Below are 21,735 nucleotides of genomic sequence, written 5' to 3' on the forward strand. Positions count from 1 at the left end.
TATTAGACTGTGAGCTCCTTCAGCATCTCAATGGTTCTGAAACCTAACACTGCCTGGCACCTATTATAGATGTTTTTTTTGATAGAAGTGCAGGTGTATTGTTGTTCTTTCCTTCAGTTTGTTTCATTCTTCCACTGAACAAACGCTATTGAACACGTACTGTGTTTCAGGCACTTGTATTGGTGCTGAGAATACAGTGGTGATTCAGATGAAAACAGTCCCTGCTCTCACTGAATCTAGTGTATATGGTTAGGGGATACACAACAGTGGATAGGAAATTCAGTATAGTCCACTGCATGCTCCATCTGTGATCAACAAAATGCCAGAAGCTTTGTAGTTTTTTCTTGTGCTTTCTTCACATAGCTGTTTGGAGATGTTAAATGTGAAAATGTGTCTGTCTTCTTGAAAACAAAATATAGTACTAAGTGTACAGGATTTAAACTGATTAAAGGAGACTGAAAGTTAACCATCATTTCTCTGATTTTAACTTGCTGAAAACAGGGACAGAAAAAAAGGATTGTTATTACAGTTGTTTATCTACCATACTTCCAGTTTTGATGCCTTTTTAAGTCTAGAATTTTCCCTTTTACTCTAAAGAGCTACTTACAAAATTGGAATCATTACATGCACTATTGCTTAAATCGGTATTATTAAAAGCGACTTTAAGCATGTATAAGATCAATGTTTTTGATGATACTCCAGTTCACAACTGTCAGCTTTCCTTTTTCACCTGTGCTTTCAGTAAAGTGCCTTCTAGACTAACATCTATCTTAAACTGGACATGTTTTAGGCTAATTGTTATATATCCCAAAGGGGGAGTTGATCTTCCCAACCAAAATACCAATGTGTGCCATACACCAGGTCTATTTCCACATGACTGTTCACAAGACAAGTATGAAAAATAGAATTAAAACTCGCACCTGGCCTGGAGCAGGCTGGGTTCTTTTTCTGGAAAACCATTTATTCCTTCATTTAGAAATGAAGTTTTCCAAGAAATTGGTACCCAACTTACAGCCAAAACACAATTCCGTGCTTAATTTTGTTGGCAGGAAACTTAAAATTTTCTGTACCACTTTCTTAAAAGTACTTAATTATTGTTTTTCTTTTAATGGACTGACATCATTGGAAAAGCTGAGAGAGCCAAATTTTAATTGTGAAGGATGGGACAGTACCCTAACTTTATTTACTCATTAGTAATAATTATTGTTATATTGTGGGATTTCCCAAAGCATGTTCCTCAGAATGTTAATAGGTGACCTCAGAATGATTGAGGGTCAGATAAGTGTGAGATACTGAGTTAGATGAGATTAAACAGGTTCATCTACTTTTAAGATTTCTCAGTCTTTAAATACTCTGCACCACTGCTTCTCAACCTTGAAGGTATATACAAAACACTGGTGGTCTTATTCACATGAAGATTGTTTCAGTAGGTGTGGAGTAGGGCCTGAAATTCTGCATTTCTTATAAGCTCTAAGGTGCTGCCAGTGTAGCTGCGCCACAGGTCTCACATTAAATAACAAAGGTTTTTTGGAATCTTCAAGAGGAAGCATGCTCTGAGGTATTTGCCACACTTACTAACCATAGGGACATTGTTTTTGACATATTAGAAGTAGTCCATGGAGCATATTTTGAGAATTTTAAATTTTAAATTGAATCTTTCAAATTACAAATGAATTTGTAATTTAAATAGAAGTCTAATGCAATGCTTCTGAGACGTCTGATACAGAACTTGCGGGTTATTTTCAGCTAGACATCCTAGTGTAAATCCCAAGACACTGAGAAATATTTAGCTAGTCCATGTAAAAAGAAAAATCACTTATCATGAACTAAATAGGCAGACTCTGCATAAGATAACAGGTTGTTACTAGACTGTATACTTTTTTTTAACAGACCTTGTAAATGTTATTAAATGCCCAAGTCCTTAATTAAACAATTTTACTTTGTTTTTTTTGCCTCTAGTAATTGATTTATAAATTACCATTTTTCTAAATCCCCATATGTGCTGTGCTAGTGGTTTTATTAGTCTTTAATCTTTAACACTAGCATTTGATATGAAAAACTAATGATAAAAATAAATCTTTTATTTAAACAGCTTGAGATTTGATATGGCTTGCCATACCCTTAATTGCATATGGTATAAAACAAGAGTCTAGGGAGGTTTTTGAGAAATCTGTTGAACCTAGAGCAAATTTTTACATATAAAAGCTTAATAAAATTAATTAATACATTATAGGTGGACTTGTTTCCCCACCTGGGTCCTGCTGCTGCACCTGGTATAGTGTGTCTTCATTTATACATACCTACTGAAACCCTGCTTTCAGCACCTGCTTCCTGTATTTGAGCTCTTAGTGTCCCATTTATCTCGAGATGTGTATTTTATTATAGATCTTTATTTACCTTGTCTTTCCTTTTAGACTGTAAATTGGCTTGGAGATCAGGGTCTTATTCATCTTTATATTTTCAGTTACACCTAGTTTATAGTGTGGTACATAGTAAGTGGTAGATCAATAATGCATTAAATAAACTATATCATTAGAAGGTAATTCAGCATGTAAAGTTTAATTTTTTAATCTTCTAACATTTAAAAAGAATGTAAGTTAATTTTTTCCCTTTATCCTCATTTTTTGTCTTCATGGTTGTATCAGTTAGTTTTACTTATTCATCATATAACAAGTCATCTGAAATTTCAGTGACTCAGACAACGATTTTTAAATTTCTCACAATTCTAGGTTAATTAGGAGGTTCTGCTGATCTTGCCTGGGTTCACTCAGGTGGCTACAGACAGCTGGTGACTTGATCAGGGCAGGACTTTCTCACATGGCCTGTTTTACATATTCCAAGGTCTTAGCTGTTATGGCTGGGATCCCTGGGTCTGTGTCTCCATAGAATCTCTTTTGTTTCATTTTAACATCTTTATTGGAGTATAATTGCTTTACAATGTTGTGATAGTGTCTGCTGTATAACAGAGTGAATCAGCTATATATATACATATATCCCCATATCCCCTCCCTCTTGCCTCTCCCTCCCACTCTCCCTACCCCACCCCTCTAGGTGGTCACAAAGTACGGAGCTGATCTCCCTGTGCTGTGCAGCTGCTTCCCACTAGCTATCTATTTTACATTTGGTAGTGTATACATGTCAGTGCTGCTCTTTACCTTCGTCCCAGCTAACCCCTCCCCCTCCCCAGGTCCTCATGTCCATTCTCTAGGTCTGTGTCTTTATTCCTGTCCTTCCTCTAGGTTCATTGGAACCATTTTTTTAATTCTTTTTTTAGATTCCATATATATGTGTTACCATACGGTATTTGTTTTTCTCTTTCTGACTTACATGACTCTGTATGACAGACTCTAGGTCCATCCACCTCACTACAAATAACTCAATTTCATTTCCTCTTATGCCAAGTAGTATTCCATTGTATATATGTGCCACATCTTCTTTATCCATTCATCTCTCGATGGACACTTAGTTTGTTTCTATGTCCTGGCTATTGTAAATAGTGCTGCAATGAACACTGTGGTACATGACTCTTTTTGAATTATGGTTTTCTCAGGGTATATGCCCAGTAGTGGAGTTGCTGGGTTGTATGTTAGTTCTATTTTTAGTTTTTTAAGGAACCTCCATACTGTTCTCCATAGTGGCTGTACCAATTTACATTCCCACCAACAGTGCAAGAGGGTTCCCTTTTCTCCACACCCTCTCCAGCATTTATTGTTTATAGATGTTTTGATGATGGCCATCTGACCAGTGTGAGGTGATACCTCATTGTAGTTTTGATTTTCATTTCTCTAATGATTAGTGATGTTGAGCATCCTTTCATGTGTTTGTTGGCAACCAGTCTGTCTTCTTTGGAGAAATGTCTGTTTAGGACTTAAGACCAGTTTTTGATTGGATTGTTTGTTTTTTTGATATTGAGCTGCATGAGCTGCTTGTATATTTTGGAGATTAATCCTTTCCCAGTTGCTTCATTTACAAATATCTTCTGCCATTCTGAGGGTTGTCTTTTCGTCTGGTTTATGGTTTCCTTTGCTGTGCAAAAGCTTTTAAATTTCATTAGGTCCCATTTGTTTATTTTTGTTTTTATTTCCGTCTAAGAGGTGGGTCAAAAAGGATTTTGCTGTGATTTACGTCATAGAGTATTCTGCCTGTGTTTTCCTCTAAGAGTTTTATAGTGTCTGGCCTTACATTTAGGTCTTTAATCCATTTTGAGTTTATTTTTGTGTATGGTGTTAGGAGGTGTTCTAATTTCATTCTTTTACATGTAGCTGTCCAGTTTTCCAGACACCACTTATTGAGCAGGCTGTATTTTCTCCATTGTATATTCTGGCATCCTTTATCAAAGATAAGGTGACCATATGTGCTTGGGTTTATCTCTGGGCACTCTATCCTGTTCCACTGATCTGTATTTCTGTTTTTGTGCCAGTACCATACTGTCTTGATTACTGTAGCTTTCTAGTATGGTCTGAAGTCAGGGAGTCTGATTCTTCCAGCTCCGCTTTTGCTTCTCTAGATTGCTTTGGCTATTAGGGGTCTTTTGTGTTTCCATACAAATTGTAAAATTTTTTGTTCCAGTTCTGTGAAAAATGCCATTGGTAGTTTGATAGGGATTGCACTGAATCTGTAGATTGCTTTGGTTAGTATAGTCATTTTCACAATATTGATTCTTCCAATCCAAGAACATGGTATATCTCTCCATCTGTTTGTGTTATCTTTGATTTTTTTCATCAGTGTCTTATAGTTTTCTGAGTACAGGTCTTTTACCTCCTTCGGTAGGTTTATTCCTAGGTATTCTATTCTTTTTGTTGCAATGGTGAGTGGGATTGTTTCCTTAATTTCTCTTTCTGATCTTTCATTGTTAGTGTATAGGAATGCAAGATATTTCTGTGCATTAATTTTGTATCCTGCAAGTTTACTACATTCATTGATTAGCTCTAGTAGTTTTCTGGTAACATCTTTAGGATTCTCTCTGTATATTATCATGTCATCTGCAAATAGTGACAGTTTTACTTCTTTTCCAATTTGGATTCCTTTTATTTCGTTTTCTTCTCTGATTGCTGTGGCTAAAAATTCCAAAATTATGTTGAATAATAGCAGTGAGAGTGGGCAAGCTTGTCTTGTTCCTGATTTTAGAGGAAATGGTTTCCGTTTTTCACCATTGAGGATGATGTTGGCTGTGAGTTTGTCATATATGACCTTTATTATGTTGAGGTAAGTTTCCTCTACGCCTACTTTCTGGAGGGTTTTTATCATAAATGGGTGTTGAATTTTGTTGAAAGCTTTTTCTGCATCTGTTGAGATTATCATATGGTTTTTATCCTTCAGTTTCTTAATATGGTGTATCACATTGATTTGTGTAGATTGAAGAATCCTTGCATTCCAGGGATAAGCCCCACTTGATCATGGTGCATGATCCTTTTAATGTGCTTTTGGATTCTGTTTGCTAGTATTTTGCTGAGGATTTTTGTATCTGTGTTCATCAGTGATACCGGCCTGTAGTTTTCTTTTTTTGTGTGTGACATCTTTGTCTGGTTTTGTTATCAGGGTGATGGTGGCCTCTAGAATGATTTTGGGAGTGTTCCTCTCTCTGCTATATTTTGGAAGAGTTTGAGAAGGATAGGTGTTAGCTCGTCTCTAAATATCTGATAGCATTCGCCTGTGAAGCCATCTGGTCTTGGGCTTTTGTTTGTTGGAGATTTTTAATCACAGTTTCAATTTCAGTGCTTGTGATTGGTCTGTTTATATTTTCTATTTCTTCCTGGTTCAGTCTCAGAAAGTTGTGCTCTTCTAAGAATTTGTCCATTTCTTCCAGGTTGTCCATTTTATTGGCATTTTGTTGCTTGTAGTAATCTCTCATGATCCTTTGTATTTCTGCAGTATCAGTTATTACTTCTCCTTTTTCATTTCCAATTCTATTGATTTGAGTCTTCTCTCTTTTTTTCTTGATGTGTCTGGCTAATGGTTTATCAATTTTGTTTATCTTCTCAAAGAACCAGCTTTTAGTTTTATTGATCTTTGCTAGTGTTTCCTTCATTTCTTTTTCATTTATTTCTGATCTGATCTTTATGATTTCTTTCATTCTGCTAACTTTAGGGTTTTTGTTCTTCTTTCTCTAATTGCTTTAGGTGTAAGGTTAAGTTGTTTATTTGAGATTTATCTTGTTTCTTGAGGTAGGATTGTATTGCTATAAAATTCCTTCTTAGAACTGCTTTTGCTGCATCCCATAGGTTTTAGGTCTTCATGTTTTCATTGGCATTTGTTTCCAGGTATTTTTTTATTTCCTCTTTGATTTCTTCGGTGATCTCTTGGTTATTTAGTAGCATGTTGTTTAGCGACCATATGTTTGTATTTTTTACAGTTTTTTTTCCTGTAGTTGATATGGAGTCTTATAGGGCTCTGGTCAGAAAAGATACTTGATTCAATATCAATTTTCTTAAGTTTACTGAGGCTTGATTTGTCACCCAAGATATGTTCTATCCTGAAGAATGTTCCGTGAGCACTTGAGAAGAAAGTGTATTGTGTTGTTTTTGGATGGACTGTCCTATAAATATCAATAAAGTCTATCTGGTCCTGTGTGTCTTTTAAAGCTTGTGTTTCCTTATTTGTGTTCATTTTGGATGATCTGTCCATTGGTGAAATTGGGATGTTAAGGTCCCCCATTATTATTGTGTTACTGTCGATTTCCCCTTTTATGGCTGTTAGCATTTGCCTTATGTATTGAGGTGCTCCTATGTTGATTGCATAAATATTTACAATTGTTATATCTTCTTCTTGGATTGATCCCTTGATCATTATGTAGTGTCCTTTTTCGTCTCCTGTAATAGTCTTTATTTTAAAGTCTATTTTGTCTGATATGAGTATTGCTACTCCAGCTTTCTTTTGATTTCCATTTGCATGCAGTATCTTTTTTCCATTCCCTCACTTTCAGTCTGTATGTGTCCCTAGATATGAAGTGGGTCTCTTGTAGACAGCATCTATACAGGTCTTGTTTTTGTATCCATTCAGCCAGTCTGTGTCTTTTGGTGGGAGCACTTAATCCATTTACATTTAAGGTAATTATCAGTATGTATGTTCCTATTAATATTTTCTTAATTGTTTTGGATTTGTTATTGTAGGTCTTTTCCTTCTCTTGTGTTTCCTGCCTGGAGAAGTTCCTTTAGCATGTGTTGTAAAGCTGGTTTGGTGGTGCTGAATTCTCTTAGCTTTTGCATGTCTGTAAAGGTTTTAATTTCTCCACTGAATCAGAATGAGATCCTTGCTGGGTAGAGTAATCTTGGTTTATGTTTTTCCCTTTCATCACTTTAAATATGTCCTGCCACTCTCTTCTGACTTGTAGAGTTTCTGCTGAAGGATCAGCTGTTATCCTTATGGGGATTCCCTTGTATTTTATTTGTTGCTTTTCCCTTGCTGCTTTTAATATTTTTTCTTTGTATTTAATTTTTGATTAATATGTGTCTTGACGTGTTTCTCCTTGGGTTTATCTTGTATGGGACTCTCTGCTTTTCCTGGAGTTGATTGACTATTTCCTTTCCCATATTAGGGAAGTTTTCAACTATAATCTCTTCAAATATTTTCTCAGACCCTTTCTTTTCTTCTTGTGGGATCCCTGTAATTTGAATGTTGATGCGTTTAATGTTGTCCCAGAGGTCTCTGAGACTGTCTTCAATTCTTTTCATTGTTTTTTCTTTATTCGGCTCTGTAGCAGTTATTTCCACATTTTGTCTTCCAGGTCACTTATCCGTTCTTCTCCCTCAGTTATTTTGCTATTGAATCCTTCTAGAGTTTTTTTTGTTTTGTTTTGTTTTTTTGCCTTACACGGGCCTCTCACTGTTGTGGCCTCTCCCATTGTGGAGCACAGGCTCCGGACATGCAGGCTCAGTGGCCATGGCTCACGGGCCCAGCCGCTCTGCAGCATGTGGGATCTTCCTGGACCGGGGCACGAACCCATGTCCCCTGCATCAGCAGGCGGACTCTCAACCACTGTGCTACCAGGGAAGCCCTTCTAGAGTATTTTTAATTTCCTTTATTGTGTTGTTCATCATTGTTTATTTGCTCTTTAGTTTCTAGGTCCTTGTTCAACGTTTCTTGTATTTTCTCCATTCTGTTTCCAAGATTTTGGATCATCTTTACTGTCATTACTCTTAATTCTTTTTCAGGTCGACTGCCTATTTCCTCTTCATTTGTTTGGTCTGGTGCGTTTTTACCTTGCTCCTTTATCTGCTCTGTGTTTCTCTGTCTTCTCATTTTGCTTAACTTACTGTGTTTGGGATCTTCTTTTCGCAGGCTACAGGTTGATAGTTCCTGTTATTTTTGGTTATCGTTATTATTTTCTGCCCCCAGTGGGTGAGGTTGGTTCAGTGGCTTGTGTAGTCTTCCTGTTAGAGGGGACTGGTGCCTGTGTTCTGGTGGGTCAGGCTGTATCTTGTCCTTCTGGTGGGCAGGGCTGCGTCCGGTGGTGTGTTATGGAGTGTCTGTGAACTTAGTATGACTTAGGCAGCCTCTCTCCTAATGGGTGGAGTTCTGTTCCTGTCTTGCTAGTTGTTTGACATGAGGCATCCAGCACTAGACCTTGCTGGCCATTGGGTGGAGCTGGGTCTTAGTGTTGAGATGAACATCTCTGGGAGAGCTCTTTCTAATTGATATTATTTGGAGCCAGGAAGTTTCTGGTGGTCCAGTGTCCTGGACTTGGCCCTCCCACATCAGCGGCTCAGGCCCGACACCTGGCTGGAGCACCAAGACCCTGCCAGCCACCCAGCTCAGAGGAAAAGGAAGAAAGAAAAAAAAAAATGGTAAAAGCAAACCTATGCAGGCAAAATCACACAAAAAGGCATACACATACACATTCACAAAAAGAATAAGGAGAAAGAATATATATATATATATATTTAAAAACAAAATTGGAAGAGAGCAACCAAGCCAATAAACAAATCCACCAATGATAATAAACACTAAATACTAAACTAAGATAAACTTAAAACCAGAAACAAATTAGATGCGGAAAGCAAGCTCCAAGTCTACAGTTGCTCCCAAAGTCCACTGCTTCAATTTTGGGAACATTCGTTGTCTATTCAGGTATCCTTCAGATGCAGCATTTATCAAGTTGATTGTGGCGTTTTAATCTGCTGCTCCTGAGGCTGCACGGAGAAATTTTCCTTTCTCTTCTTTGTTTGCACAGCTCCTAGAGTTCAGCTTTGGTTTTTGCCCCACCTCTGTGTGTAGGCAGCCCTCAGGAGTCTGTTCCCTGCCCAGATAGGAGGGGCTTAAAGCAACAGCTGATTAGGGCTCTCTTGCTCACTCAGGCTGGGGAGAGGGAGGGTACGGTAGTCATAATTGGAATGCAGGGTGAGCCTTAGGCAGCAGAGGCCAGGATGACGTTGCAACAGCCTGAGGCACGCCGTGTGTTCTCCTGGGGAAGTTATCCCTGGATCATGGGACCCTGGCAGTGGCGTGATGCACCGGCTCCCAGGGGTGTATGGATAGTGACCTGTGCTTGCACACAGGATTCTTGGTGGCAGCAGCCGCAGCGTTAGTGGTTCATGCCCGTCTCTGGGGTCCGAGCTGATAGCCGCAGCTCGCGCCCCTCTGGAGCTTGTATAAGCGGTGCTCTGCCTTCTGTGGGCACACTGGGAAGGAATCCCCTTTCCTTGCGCACCCTGAAACAAAGGTCTCTTGCTTCTTCGGCAGCTCCAGACTTTTTCCCGGACTCCCTCCCAGCTAGCTGTGGCTCACTATCCCCCTTCAGGCTGTGTTCATGCAGCCAACCCCAGTCCTCTCCCTGGGATCTGACCTCCAAAGCCCGAGCCTCAGCTCCCAGCCCCCGCCCACCCCGGCGGGTGAGCAGACAAGCGTCTCAGGCTGGTGAGTGCTGGTTGGCACTGATCCCCTGTGCAGGAATGTCTCCACTTTGCCCTCCGCACCCCTGTTGCTGCGCTCTCCTCCGTGGCCCTGAAGCTTCCCTCCCGCCCACCCCCGTCTCCACCAGTGAAGGGGCTTCCTAGTGTGTGGAGACCTTTCCTCCTTCACAGCTCCCTCCCAGAGGTGTGGGTCCTGTCCCTATTCTTTTGTCTGTTTTTTCTTTTTTTCTTTTGCCCTACCCAGGTACGTGGGGATTTTCTTGCTTTTTGGGAAGTCTCAGGTCTTCTGCCAGCGTTCAGTAGGTGTTCTGTAGGAGTTGTTCCCCATGTAGATGTTACTTTTGATGTATTTATGGGGCGGAAGGTGATCTCCACGTCTTACTCCTCTGCCATCTTGAAGGTCTCCCGTAGCATCTTTTAATCCCGAGCTCTTTCATGGCATAGTGATCTCAAGGTTCCCAAAGAAGCTGCAAATCCTTTTCAAGGTTTAGCCTCAGATGTTGTACAGAATCACTTGGGCCGCATTCTGAGTCATCAGAGGCCATCCCCACGTTCAAGGGGCGGGCAGTGGGCTCTGCCTGTTCCTGAGAGGAGCAGCAAAGGGACAGTCCTCTGGAGTTCCTCTGTTTGCCCTTCATCCCAGTAATTTAAATAAGAACATTAGTACAGTTTTAGGCGGTTTTTTTGGTTTAATTTAGTAATTAATTAATTTATTTTGGCTGCATTGGATCTTTTTTGCTGCGTGTGGGCTTTCTCTAATTGCGGCAAGCAGGGGCTACTCTTCGTTGCGGTGCATGGGCTTCTCATTGTGGTGGCTTCTCTTGTTGCGGAGTGCGGGCTTCAGTAGTTGTGGCTCACAGGCTCTAGAGCACAGGCTCAGTAGTTGTGGTGCACAGGATTAGTTGCTCCATGACATGTGGAATCTTCCCGGATCAGGGCTCGAACCCATGTTGCTTGCATTGGCAGGGGGATTCTTAACCACTCTGCCATCAGGGAAGTCCCAGTTTTACTTTCTTCAGCTCCCCACACCTCTCCTGCTGATATCTTGGGGAGTTTCTTTCGACTTAATCTTCAATTTCCTGAATTATCTGCTTAACGCTTGTTTCTTGTGTACTAACCCTTCCCTGATCATATTTATTATTTGGTTGCAGAACTTCCTTTAAAGAGTATTGAAGCCACATTTTCTTGGGTCCTGGTATGTCCTAAAATGCCTTTCTTTTCTTCATATTTGAATAATAATTTTTGGTCAGTACTTAGAAGTTATTACTGTATCCACTGTAGTTGATAAGAGGTCTGATACCAAACTGATTCTCATTCCTTTGTAAGCAGTTTATTTTTCCTCCATGGTAACATTTACAGTCTTGTCCTTATCCTTGGAATGTAGAAGTTTCAATGCATTTGTTCTAGATGTAGTCTGTTTCATTCATTTTATTCACTTATTGGCCCATTAAATATTAGTTTTCACCTCGGAGAAATTTTCCTTTCTTACTTCTTTTAGTATTTATTCTCCTTTTTCCTCTCTTCCTAGTACTCTTGGTAAATAAACGTAACTTATGCATCTAGTCTCTAGTCTTCAAATTGTTCTTTTATCTTTTTCATCTCTTTCTTTCTCTGTCTCTTTTTTTTGGGTGGGGGGATGGGGAGTGGGGCGCTCAGATAGAATTATTTACATCACTCTTATGAAATCCTCTTTTCACATAAATTCATTTTGCCGTTCATTTCATGGGTTGAGATTTTTGCTTTTATCCTGTGTCTTCTTTTCAAGGTCTCTGGCTGCTTCTCTCTCACATGCACAGTACAGTTTTCAGTTTTAACACCAAGGGTGTTAGTCCACCTATTCCACTTTACGTTTTCTGTTTAGGGAATCTGCCTCTTCTGGGTATCAATGCTGACTGAGGCCCTGCTCTGTCTGGATCCCTCCTTCTTTGCCTGTGGCAACTGCTAGAGCATGTCCAGGGCAGGGGCCAACTGACCACCTAGTGGCATTGTCTCTCTCCCTTTGATCATCTGATCGTGGCCAGGCCTAAGAGCCTCAAGTTCTGGGATCCACTGACTCTGAGCTCCCTCACCAACTGCTCCAGCCTCTCAAGCAGGCTTTTTTTTCTTTCGCGTTTTGGTTTCTTATGGTTATTTTGCCATAGGTCTGCAGCCATTATTTTTCTAGTATGTTGGCACACCAATGGCATTTTTTGAATCTCTAGACTGGCTAATTTTCTTATCTTAAAAAAGAGAAAATGACTTTTCTGTTATTTCATGGCGTCGTGAGTTGGAAAAGAGCGGAAGTGTATGGTCATCGGAAATGTATGGTCTCCATCCAGTCATCCCCCCTCAGAGTTAATTATGTTCTTATCCTATTGGTTATCCCCATCCTGTCTCTTTTACACTCTTTAACATGCCAGACATCTGTATGCTACAAAAGATCCCAAATCCTAAAAAAACTGAACCCGTATTATTTTCCAAAAAGATTTCCTCTTTTGCTCCCCGTAAGAAATGATTTTTGGAAAGGTTGAAAATACCAGAGTGCAGTCTGTGTTTATGCCACATAGAATTTTTAGTTTTTATTAACAGTTTTTCAGGATTTACCTGTCATGACAGGGACCATGTCAGCACTCCAGCTGACTCCAAGGGGCACCACTCACACCGCACACAATGTGAGAGGCCGCCCCAAGGTGTGAGCCGTGCTATTATTAACCATGTGTTTCATTTTCAGAAAGTACTGTTGAATAGTGTACAGGGTTGAGGGCATTCTATTTTGTAATGTGAGCCCCCTTTTATTGAAATGAATTCCAGACATTTATGAACCATGAAATTATATTTGGTGTAGCTTTATAACCAGAAGTAATTCAGTTCTCTTAAAAATGGATAATCTTTAGTATATAAGCTATTAAACACTATTGTATTCTGTTTATAAATACGCTAAATTATTCTGTCTATAAATTATATCTAATAAGAATTTATCATATGCTCGTTCCACTATATTAATATTTTTTCTTTTTCACAAAAAACTGGGAGAGTGAATAAAAAATATATATATATAATTATAAAAATTCAAAAGATACACATCCGTTAATTACTGCCCATGCCAGGCCAGCACCCCAAAAGTTCTTCATGCATCCTTGTGAGATCACAGCCTCTTCTTTACCCAAAGAGGTAACCATTCCTCTGACTTTGGTGATAACCATTTCCTTGGTACCAATGCATGCATCCCTAATAAACATAGTTTTATCTTGCCTATTTTTTAAACTTTACATAAGCAGAGTTCTACGGTTTGTTTCTTTTGTGACTTGCTTCTTTTATTCAACATTATGCTTGTGAGAGTCACTCTTGTTACACAGCTGTCGTTCATTTGTTTTATTGCTATAGGTGAAATACATTGCATGAGTATACCACAATGTATTTATTCATTCCACTGTTAATTGTCATTTGGGTTATTTGCAATTCATGGCTTTCACAAAGAGTGCTGCCATGACCGTACTTATATGTCTCTCCAGGTGTTTGTGTGCAAAAGTATCTCTATATAATCAAGAATGGAATTATTGGGCTGTGTAATATATGTTATCAGCAGCTCAACTAGATAAATGCCAAAATGCGTTCCAAGGTTATGGTTCCTATTTACACACTCATCAGTAGCCTGTGATTTTTACCATTGTTCCACATCTTTGCCAAAATTTGATATTGATAAAATGTATTGCCCTTTTGGTGGTTTTGTATTGATATCTCATTGTAGTATGAATTTGCGTTTTTCTAATTACTAAAGAGTTTGAGCAACTCACTATTGGCCATCTAGATTTTCTCTTTTCTGAAACACCTATTCATCCCTTTTGCTTATTTTTGTGTGAGGTTGTCGTGCATTGATCTTTTGATTGTAATAATAAATCCATAAGTCAAAATAATTAACCACTATATCTAATCCATTCTCTCGAATTACTCTGCTGTTTGGCATATAGCTCCCTTCTAAATAAATTCTTGCCAGGAAATTGAAATTTTTTGGATGAACTGTTTGATTAGAAGTTCAGTATGTAACTATCTCTAGGCTTCCTAAACAGTTGCAGATTTTTGTAATGCTTCTTATTTCCAAGATATTTTTAAACTATAACTGTGAAAAGTATCTAGTATTCCTTTTAGAATTCTAGAATAGACTCCATATGGTACTGAGGTGTTTTACTTTTGAGGCATATTCCTAATTCCCAGTACTTCATTCTTTTCTTCTGTAATATCTGTTCCAGTTTCATTATAAGTAAAGCAAAGAAACTTATCTTTGCTACATATGATACTCAGTAATTTTTAAAAATTTTTACTCATAATATTTTGTTTATCTAATGTTTATTTAACAAACTTTTATTCTATATTATTAATATATTGCTTTGAGTCAAATTTAAATATTTGTGCTTATTTTCTGTCCTTTATTAGTCTTAATTTGTTCTTAGACATCTTTATTTTATCCTACCAATTTTGAAATGGTTGTTATCAATCATCATAACATTTTCTGAGCATTCAAAATGAAGTCATGAGATGTGTGTTATACTCCAGATTACTAATGCAAAAGAGTAGGAAAAAAATACATAGTCTAATTTATTTCACTGGATAAGACAAAATAAACTATACTTATACTTTGACCAAAAATTATCTATAAGGAGAGTAAAATGAGTAAATAGAGGAAAATCCAGTATCTAGTTCATCTTCTATCTCAGAAATTTAGTGAAGATGATTTTGTGGATTAGTGTTATCTGTGGTAAAAGGGATTGTAGTTATTGAGTCTTAGGTTATACCTATATATTACATCCACAGCCTGCAAAGAAAGCCTTAGATAATCACACTAGAATGTATGTGGCCTGCATCCTTGAGCAGAAAAATTTCTTGTTAATTTGTAAGAGTTCACTGTAAGACACACACACAATATTATGCTAACAGTTTCACACAAAAGCTTATTTGTGTTCAATAAATGTAGCAGTGAAAACACATAACTGTTCATAGTTAGCTTTCCAAAAAGGGTTTCACAAGGTTAAAAAGAATGCCGTCCAATAGAATGATAAAAATAGAGACCTGAGCAAAGAGGAAATTTAGTAATGAAAGGCTGGGATAAAATGGGAACACAGTTGTAAGAGTTGGTTACAGACTCCTCTGAGCTTTTTGTGTAGCTGAACAGAAACAGTCAGCACCAAGATTTCCAGTGCCCATCATTCCCTCAGGAAAACACAGTGTCCTGGCCTTCAGGTGCCTTTTTACACAGAGGTGTGTTATGGTAGACAACATTCTGAAAACCCCTGAGGAGCATTCACATCAATTCAAAATGTAGATGTTGTCATATCCTAGTGTCAGCCTCAAGATTCAGAGAACTTTGTTTCCTGATTCTAACACACACCCAGTGAAGGATGCCTTCTGTACCATCCCTGCTACTTGATCATCTGAACTGTGATTAAAGACCTCTTGTGATGGGGAATTGTACCACCCTTGGGGTTATCAGTTTTTGAAATTATGGACATTTGACTCTTCACTCCAAAAGGAAAGACCTCATGAGCTTGCCCTCATGGCTCCAATCTTTAGTTTTATAATATAATATTAATATATAAATATAATAAAATATAACTATTAGCCAAATTTGCTTCAGAGTATAAAGACAGTAGTAATTTAGGTTAATAGAAGTTTGTTACAACACCATTAGTTTTTGGTCTATCTTTTGGGACCAAAAAGTCTAAACCTGAAAAGTCTAACTTTACTTCTACTTGGCAGTCCTGAAGAGGTTTATAGACCTTTTGCCTGTCTGCGTGGTCCTTCTCTTCTTCAGGTCACACTTCCTCTTACTGTTTCATCAGCTGTTCCTCCTGTGTTCTCAGCTAAGCTTTGAGCTCATTGTCCTTGTTCTTGCTCCTGAAATCCCTTCCTCATCTTTTCATCCTCTCGAATGGATACATTTGTGTTCATTCCTGTTAATGTGCCACCCATAACTGGACATGTCCCAAGGCACCTGAGGAAAAGGTGTACACTCACTTGTCCCCTTCTTCCTATCACTTTTAAATGCTGATATCAATACAGCATAGCATCACCTTGGTTTTGCAGCAGCCTTGTTTCACTCATGGTTCACTCATTCTGCTCTTGAGTCTGAAGTGCCTAAATCTTCTCCCCTGTGTGCTGCTGAGCTGAACTAAATACAAAACCCTACGTTTATCCCTGGTGTTTTTATCTCATTAGAGGCAGCTCATCACTGCAGTGTAGCAGTGGTTTTTTTGTATTTGAATTTCATCATCTGGTAAATACAGTATTCTTACTCACTGAAGAATTTGAACATGCCTTGTATATTATTATTTACATTATGGCCAAAGTTTTTGGTTAGGGCTGGGCCAAGATCAGAGCTCTCTGGCATTACATTAGAAACCTCTGTAGGTTGATATATTTTGTTCAGCTATTTACAGATTGTCAGAGTCAGCAGTTGACCTTGTGCCAGCCCCATTTCTCTGCTGATTATACCATAGGGGACTTCTAACACCATACATGCCTCACCAGAGTCTAGACACACTGCATTTCCACGGTTACAGTGCCAAAGAGAAATTAAACCAGCTTAACATGACTTTTCTTTGGCGTGCCCCTTTTTGGTTCTCACAAATCATCTCTTGGATAAAATCCTTGTAAGAATCTCACCCACGATCTATGTCTAGCTCTCTAGTTTGTAACGTGAAGAGAGTCTACTTTCTTCTTTCCAAAAACAGCAATGGCATTTTCCTGCTTCCAGTTTTCTGGCACCTCTTCCATTCTCTGTGATTCTCCAAAAAGCCAAAATGGTTCAGCAACTTATTTGTAAGTTTTCTCAGGTCCCTAAAATGTAATTGCCCAACTCGGGCAAATTGAGACCATTGAGGGAAGCACAAGGCCTAATTTCTCACCCTCTCTTTGCTATATAAGTACCTATTGCTTTTTTTTTTTCTTTGCTAATGGAGAGAGGTAATAATATTCTGTGACTTTAGTCTTAGCTTGATTCCTTCAACTCCTCAAACTGTTATGAGAACTACAAGTAAGTGAACAGAATACTTCAGTAGGTGTATAGCTTGTCAGTATTATGGCATCCCTCCTGTGTCCCATGTTGGTAATGGTATTTGGGGACTGTTCCAGAGAAGAGGTGTAGAGAAGTGTCTCGTCCTCAGTTATGCCTGGGTACCCTGGTCATCATTCTGTATCCCATAGGTGTGATTGCCTGCAATGTCTCCTAGTCTTTGAGGAATCTGAGAATAAAAACATCATACCTACCTATGAAAGTCTCCTCTTTTGCTGAATAGTAGTTTCTTGTACAAATTTATAACCTCCACCACCTCTTCCTATCAACTTCAGCATTGTTATTCCATCACTTGTGTCTTGCTATACTTTGCCTCGATCTGATTCATATTTTGCTGCCTCAGCTAGATGATGAGCCACTAATGGTCAGTGACCTTGCTTTATACCTGTATTCCCTTATCACCCTGCATATTACATGGGCAAAGTGGTATTCAGAAAATGCTCATCTGTTGTCATAGATCTGGACAGTCATCAAAAAATAAATAGTATGAAATTAAGTATGGTATACTCACAGTGATGTAATATAATTACAAAAATATAATTCAGTATCTTTCTTTAAACAGTAAGGATCCTCCTATTTTTAGTAGAGAATAATTACTTCCCCAGTGATGTTTCTGTTTCTCTCTTTTTCAAACTCTCTTTGTTCACTGAAATTTTGCTTCTCTTTTTCTTACACATTGGTTATTTCATGGTATTATACTCTTGATATTTTAAATTTTTGTTTCTTGGCATTATTTATTTCACTGTTGCATAGTAACATTTTTGTTCTTTGCAACCACCTGCTTATTTTAAGGTGTGTAGTTTTTCAGTGGCATAGAGTGCTTTCATATCTTTACTAGCCTTAAATGCCAAGCTAAGATCTTTGTGGGGCATTTTTTTCTTCATAGACCTTAAATCTTGTACATAATGAGCACTGGTTGAATACAGTTATTTTATCCAGTTGATGATATTTTAAGTGTACTATTTTATATCTCAACACAACATACATACTCAAAAATAAAGATTGCCATAAAAATCATTCCATGGTGTTGTATGAAGAATTGGTAAGCCATTTTTTTTTTTTTTTAAGCAATAGTAAGCCATTTTTGTAAGTGAGAAAAGGGTGGCTCATGTTCAAGGCACTTAGGTTTTGATCCTGGAGCCACTTACTCCAAGTCTGAAGGGTCCTCCTCTCACTTGTCCTTGAGGAGGCTCTCCTCCTTGCAGATGAGGCTGCACCCCAGCCTTGGGCCCCACAGAAATGGATGATAAAGAATTTACCTGCTAGACAGTAGTTAAGAAACTGCCTGCAATGTAGGGGACACAGGTTTGATCCCTGGTCTGGGAAGATCCCACATGCCGCAGAGCAACTAAGCCCGTGCGCCACAACTGCTGAGCCTGTGCTCTAGAGCCCACGTGCCACAACTACTGAGCCCATATGCCACAACTACTGAAGCCCGCGCGCCTGGAGCCTGTGCTCTGCAACAAGAGAAGACACTGCAATGAGAAGCCCACGCACTGCAATGAAGAGTATCCCGCACTCGCCGCAACTAGAGAAAGCCCGTGTGCAGCAACAAAGACCCAACACAGCCAAAAGCAAATAAATTAAAAAAAAAAAAAAAAAAGAATTTACCTGCTAGAGCTGGCATGAGAACTCCTCGGGGGAAAATGCTCCAACTCATCAGACCCATTGTCTATTTCTAATATTGTAGGAATAAAGCAACCACTGGTGGCAACCTGGAACCTAACCCCATCTTCACTAATGTGGAAGTCAGGAGAGTAAAGAATGAGATGGAGGCTCAGGTGATATGTTCATCTTCCCCTGTCTTATAGATTATGAGTTTGGAAATAAACAGCAAGCTGATACTGACATTTGAGGGAATGGGGAAAAAATCCCCAGATCATCCTACAGAAATGAACATTGTGGAAGTTTTTTTTGTTTGCTGTTTTTTTTTTTTTTGCTGTATGCGGGCCTCTCACTGTTGTGGCCTCTCCCGTTGCGGAGCACAGGCTCCAGACGCGCAGGCCCAGCGGCCATGGCTCACGGGCCCAGCCACTCCGCGGCATATGGGATCTTCCCGGACCGGGGCACGAACCCGTGTCCCCTGCATCGGCAGGCGGACTCACAACCACTGCGCCACCAGGGAAGCCCTACATTGTGGAAGTTGATAAGAAATCAAAATACAACAGTAGAGTCATTTTTAGGAGAAAGCTAAAAGAAGAATGTCAGAAACAGCATTGATGGTCTCAAATGTCCCTATACAGGTACACAGGGTAATGCATTGAACAAATAAGGTCTCATGAGCATCATAGCACTTGGTCAGATTTGCCTAATGACTGTCATGAGACATGGAAGAAACAGTCAGTCCTTCATTCATGTATTCAATTATTTGGAAAACATTGAGTATCTATTATTATATGCCAGGCACTAGGCTAGTCTCATGGTATGGTAGACTCTACTCTTGAGGAAACAGGCAGAGAGACTGACAGGTAAACAAGTTATTAAAATATTTACAACATTTTAGGTTACACCTTTTCCACATCTTTTGCAAATTTATACAAAGTCCACATCAGATCAATAAGTTTCCTGGCAAACATACCACTCTCAGTATGTGTTTATCTTAGGAGAGGCACCTCATCTCCTGCCAAGAACCCATTCTTTTGTCACAAGCTATGGTCCTGAAAAATAAAATCTCTTTCAACACCAGCTCCATAGCCATTGTCATCTTTGCATAATCATATTCCTCTAAAGAAACCAAGCTAGCTATAATACTCCACCAATGTTATCTTTATTGCTGGTTATTAATGCCTTGTATTTCTTTTAAATACAGCAGAATTTTGCTTATTTTCAAGCCTTTCATAAGTTTTAACCCCTTTTTCTTCTGTTGAATAAACCTCTTCTCTATAATCATAAAGCATTTGCACGTTCGTAGGTGTCTTCCTGTGCGTACACTTCTCTGAAAACTGACCCGTATAGCAATCTAGAGTGTTATTATTTTGTTCGTGATAAGAAAATCATATTTACTTAATGGTTAACTGTTTAGAAAATTCAGCGATTTTATAGCATCTAACAGCCTTAGTGTCCTCAGTATACTTTTGAGTCCTCTTCCCTAACCCATTTCACATCATTTTTTACTATGATGTTGTTTAAGTGTTTTCTCAGTGTTTATTATTATTATCATTCTTATTCTGTTGTTATTTTTTAGTATTTGGTAGTACTAGCTATACCTTGGCCCTAGATGTTGCCTTTTAGAAATCACATAGCCGTATGGTGTTGTGATCATGGTGTGTAGAATCTGTAGTAGTTCCTAGGAACCATCTGCAAACGCTCAGCCCCTGCCTGTTCCTGCCCAGGAGCGGAGGAGAAAGTGTTAACCCTTTGCCTGCTTGATTGCAGGAGGAATGCCAGCTCCTGAGCAGGCCTCATTGGTGGAGGAGGGGCAACCACAGACCCGCCAGGAAGCTGCCCCCACTGGCCCAGGCATGGAACCCGAGACCACAGCCACCACTATTCTAGCTTCCGTGAAGGAGCAGGTACATCCTCTGATTTTAGACTTTGCAATAAATTATTTCTTCAATGCCTTTAAAAATTAATCTTTGGATGTGTTTTCAATTTGTCTAACGTCCTTGACGCCTTCACGTTTTCTAATTATAAGGTGTTTACATCCCTGAATACATTGGGATGACTGGCAGGTAGAGCCGCTCCAGGTGCCAGTCAGAATCGGAACATGCAGGATACTTGTGCGTCTGCAAGTAAGGACAATATCGGTGGTCATCGGTGTCTCTTGTCTCGCTCACCTTGCAGAGTGTGTGCATGCACGCCAAGCTTCATAAAGCGTGTTTCACATCACTGACTTTCTGTCAGGACTCTGGCAACTTGAGGCCTGTGATATCCTTAGATCTGTTGAACGTTTTAACATAGGTATTACATAGGGTTGTCTCGGTGATTTTTGGATAAAAGGCTCTCTATTTGTTGTGTTTGTCTGAATCAGAGTATACTCATTTTGTGAGCTAATGTTCTAAAACTTGTCACACTGTGCCAGTTTGCTTAAATGTCCTGTTTATGTTGATTTTTTTAAAGGCACTTAATATTATTTATCCTTCAAACCCAAGTAACCTTCTAAATTAGATTTTTATCTGGCGGGCTTAGAGAAATTGGGATTACTGGTTTTAATTGTTTAAGATTTAAAAGCTTAATAAGGTGAGGGTAAATGTAAAGCTCCAGGGAGACTTTTCTGCCCCCTCCCTCAAAAAACAAACAAGCAGACAAAAAGTATATGCCCTCCGTGAGGGTTATTTTGTTGGAGATAATCTAATAGTAAAATCCTCTTTTTAAATCTAATGATTAAGTGACTGGTCTTTTTTTCTCAAGAGATACAAGCTAGATGTTGAATATAGGCTGGAATTACTTTTTGAAAAATCAGTATCAGCAGCTCAAATGACTAATGATGACAAAGAATGAAGGCGTGTTGAAAACTTCATTATTTTACTGTTTGCTGTAACTTAAAGCTGAGTATGTGCATGAAAGATTGCTCTAGAACTAGGAGATGTGTCTGCCATTAGAGCTGTACTTTCAAGAAAAAAATGATTTCACAACTTACCTAGTAGCAAGATGTCAAAATATTTTTTCATTCCTCACAGAAATTTGAAGTTTTTAAACATTTCACAAACTAGGGATTTGAGAAGACACAAGAAAATTAGAGTCAGTACTGTTTCTGTTTTCCACTAAACTGTAGATTATCTAAGCTTCTGTCACCTTTAGGGAGGAAAAAAGGACTCTTTCTTCATAGTTGTTGAGATTTGACCCAAGGAGCTATAAAATGAAAAGGCTCTGATTTATTTGCGGCTCTTAGCTTATACTGCG

General features: G+C 38.9%; 1 protein-coding gene across 1 annotated transcript in view; it reads left to right on the forward strand.

Annotated features, from left to right (window-relative positions):
* Window positions 1-21,735, forward strand: part of PKP4 (plakophilin 4) — a 253,243-nt gene that overhangs the window by 57,873 nt on the left and 173,635 nt on the right. The window contains exon 2 of the mRNA XM_060106074.1: window positions 20,269-20,405. Coding sequence (XP_059962057.1) covers window positions 20,269-20,405 — 137 coding nt within the window. The remainder of the gene's footprint in view (window positions 1-20,268; window positions 20,406-21,735) is intronic.

Source organism: Mesoplodon densirostris, chromosome 8, assembly GCF_025265405.1.
Source record: "Mesoplodon densirostris isolate mMesDen1 chromosome 8, mMesDen1 primary haplotype, whole genome shotgun sequence".
Classification (NCBI taxonomy): domain Eukaryota; kingdom Metazoa; phylum Chordata; class Mammalia; order Artiodactyla; family Ziphiidae; genus Mesoplodon; species Mesoplodon densirostris.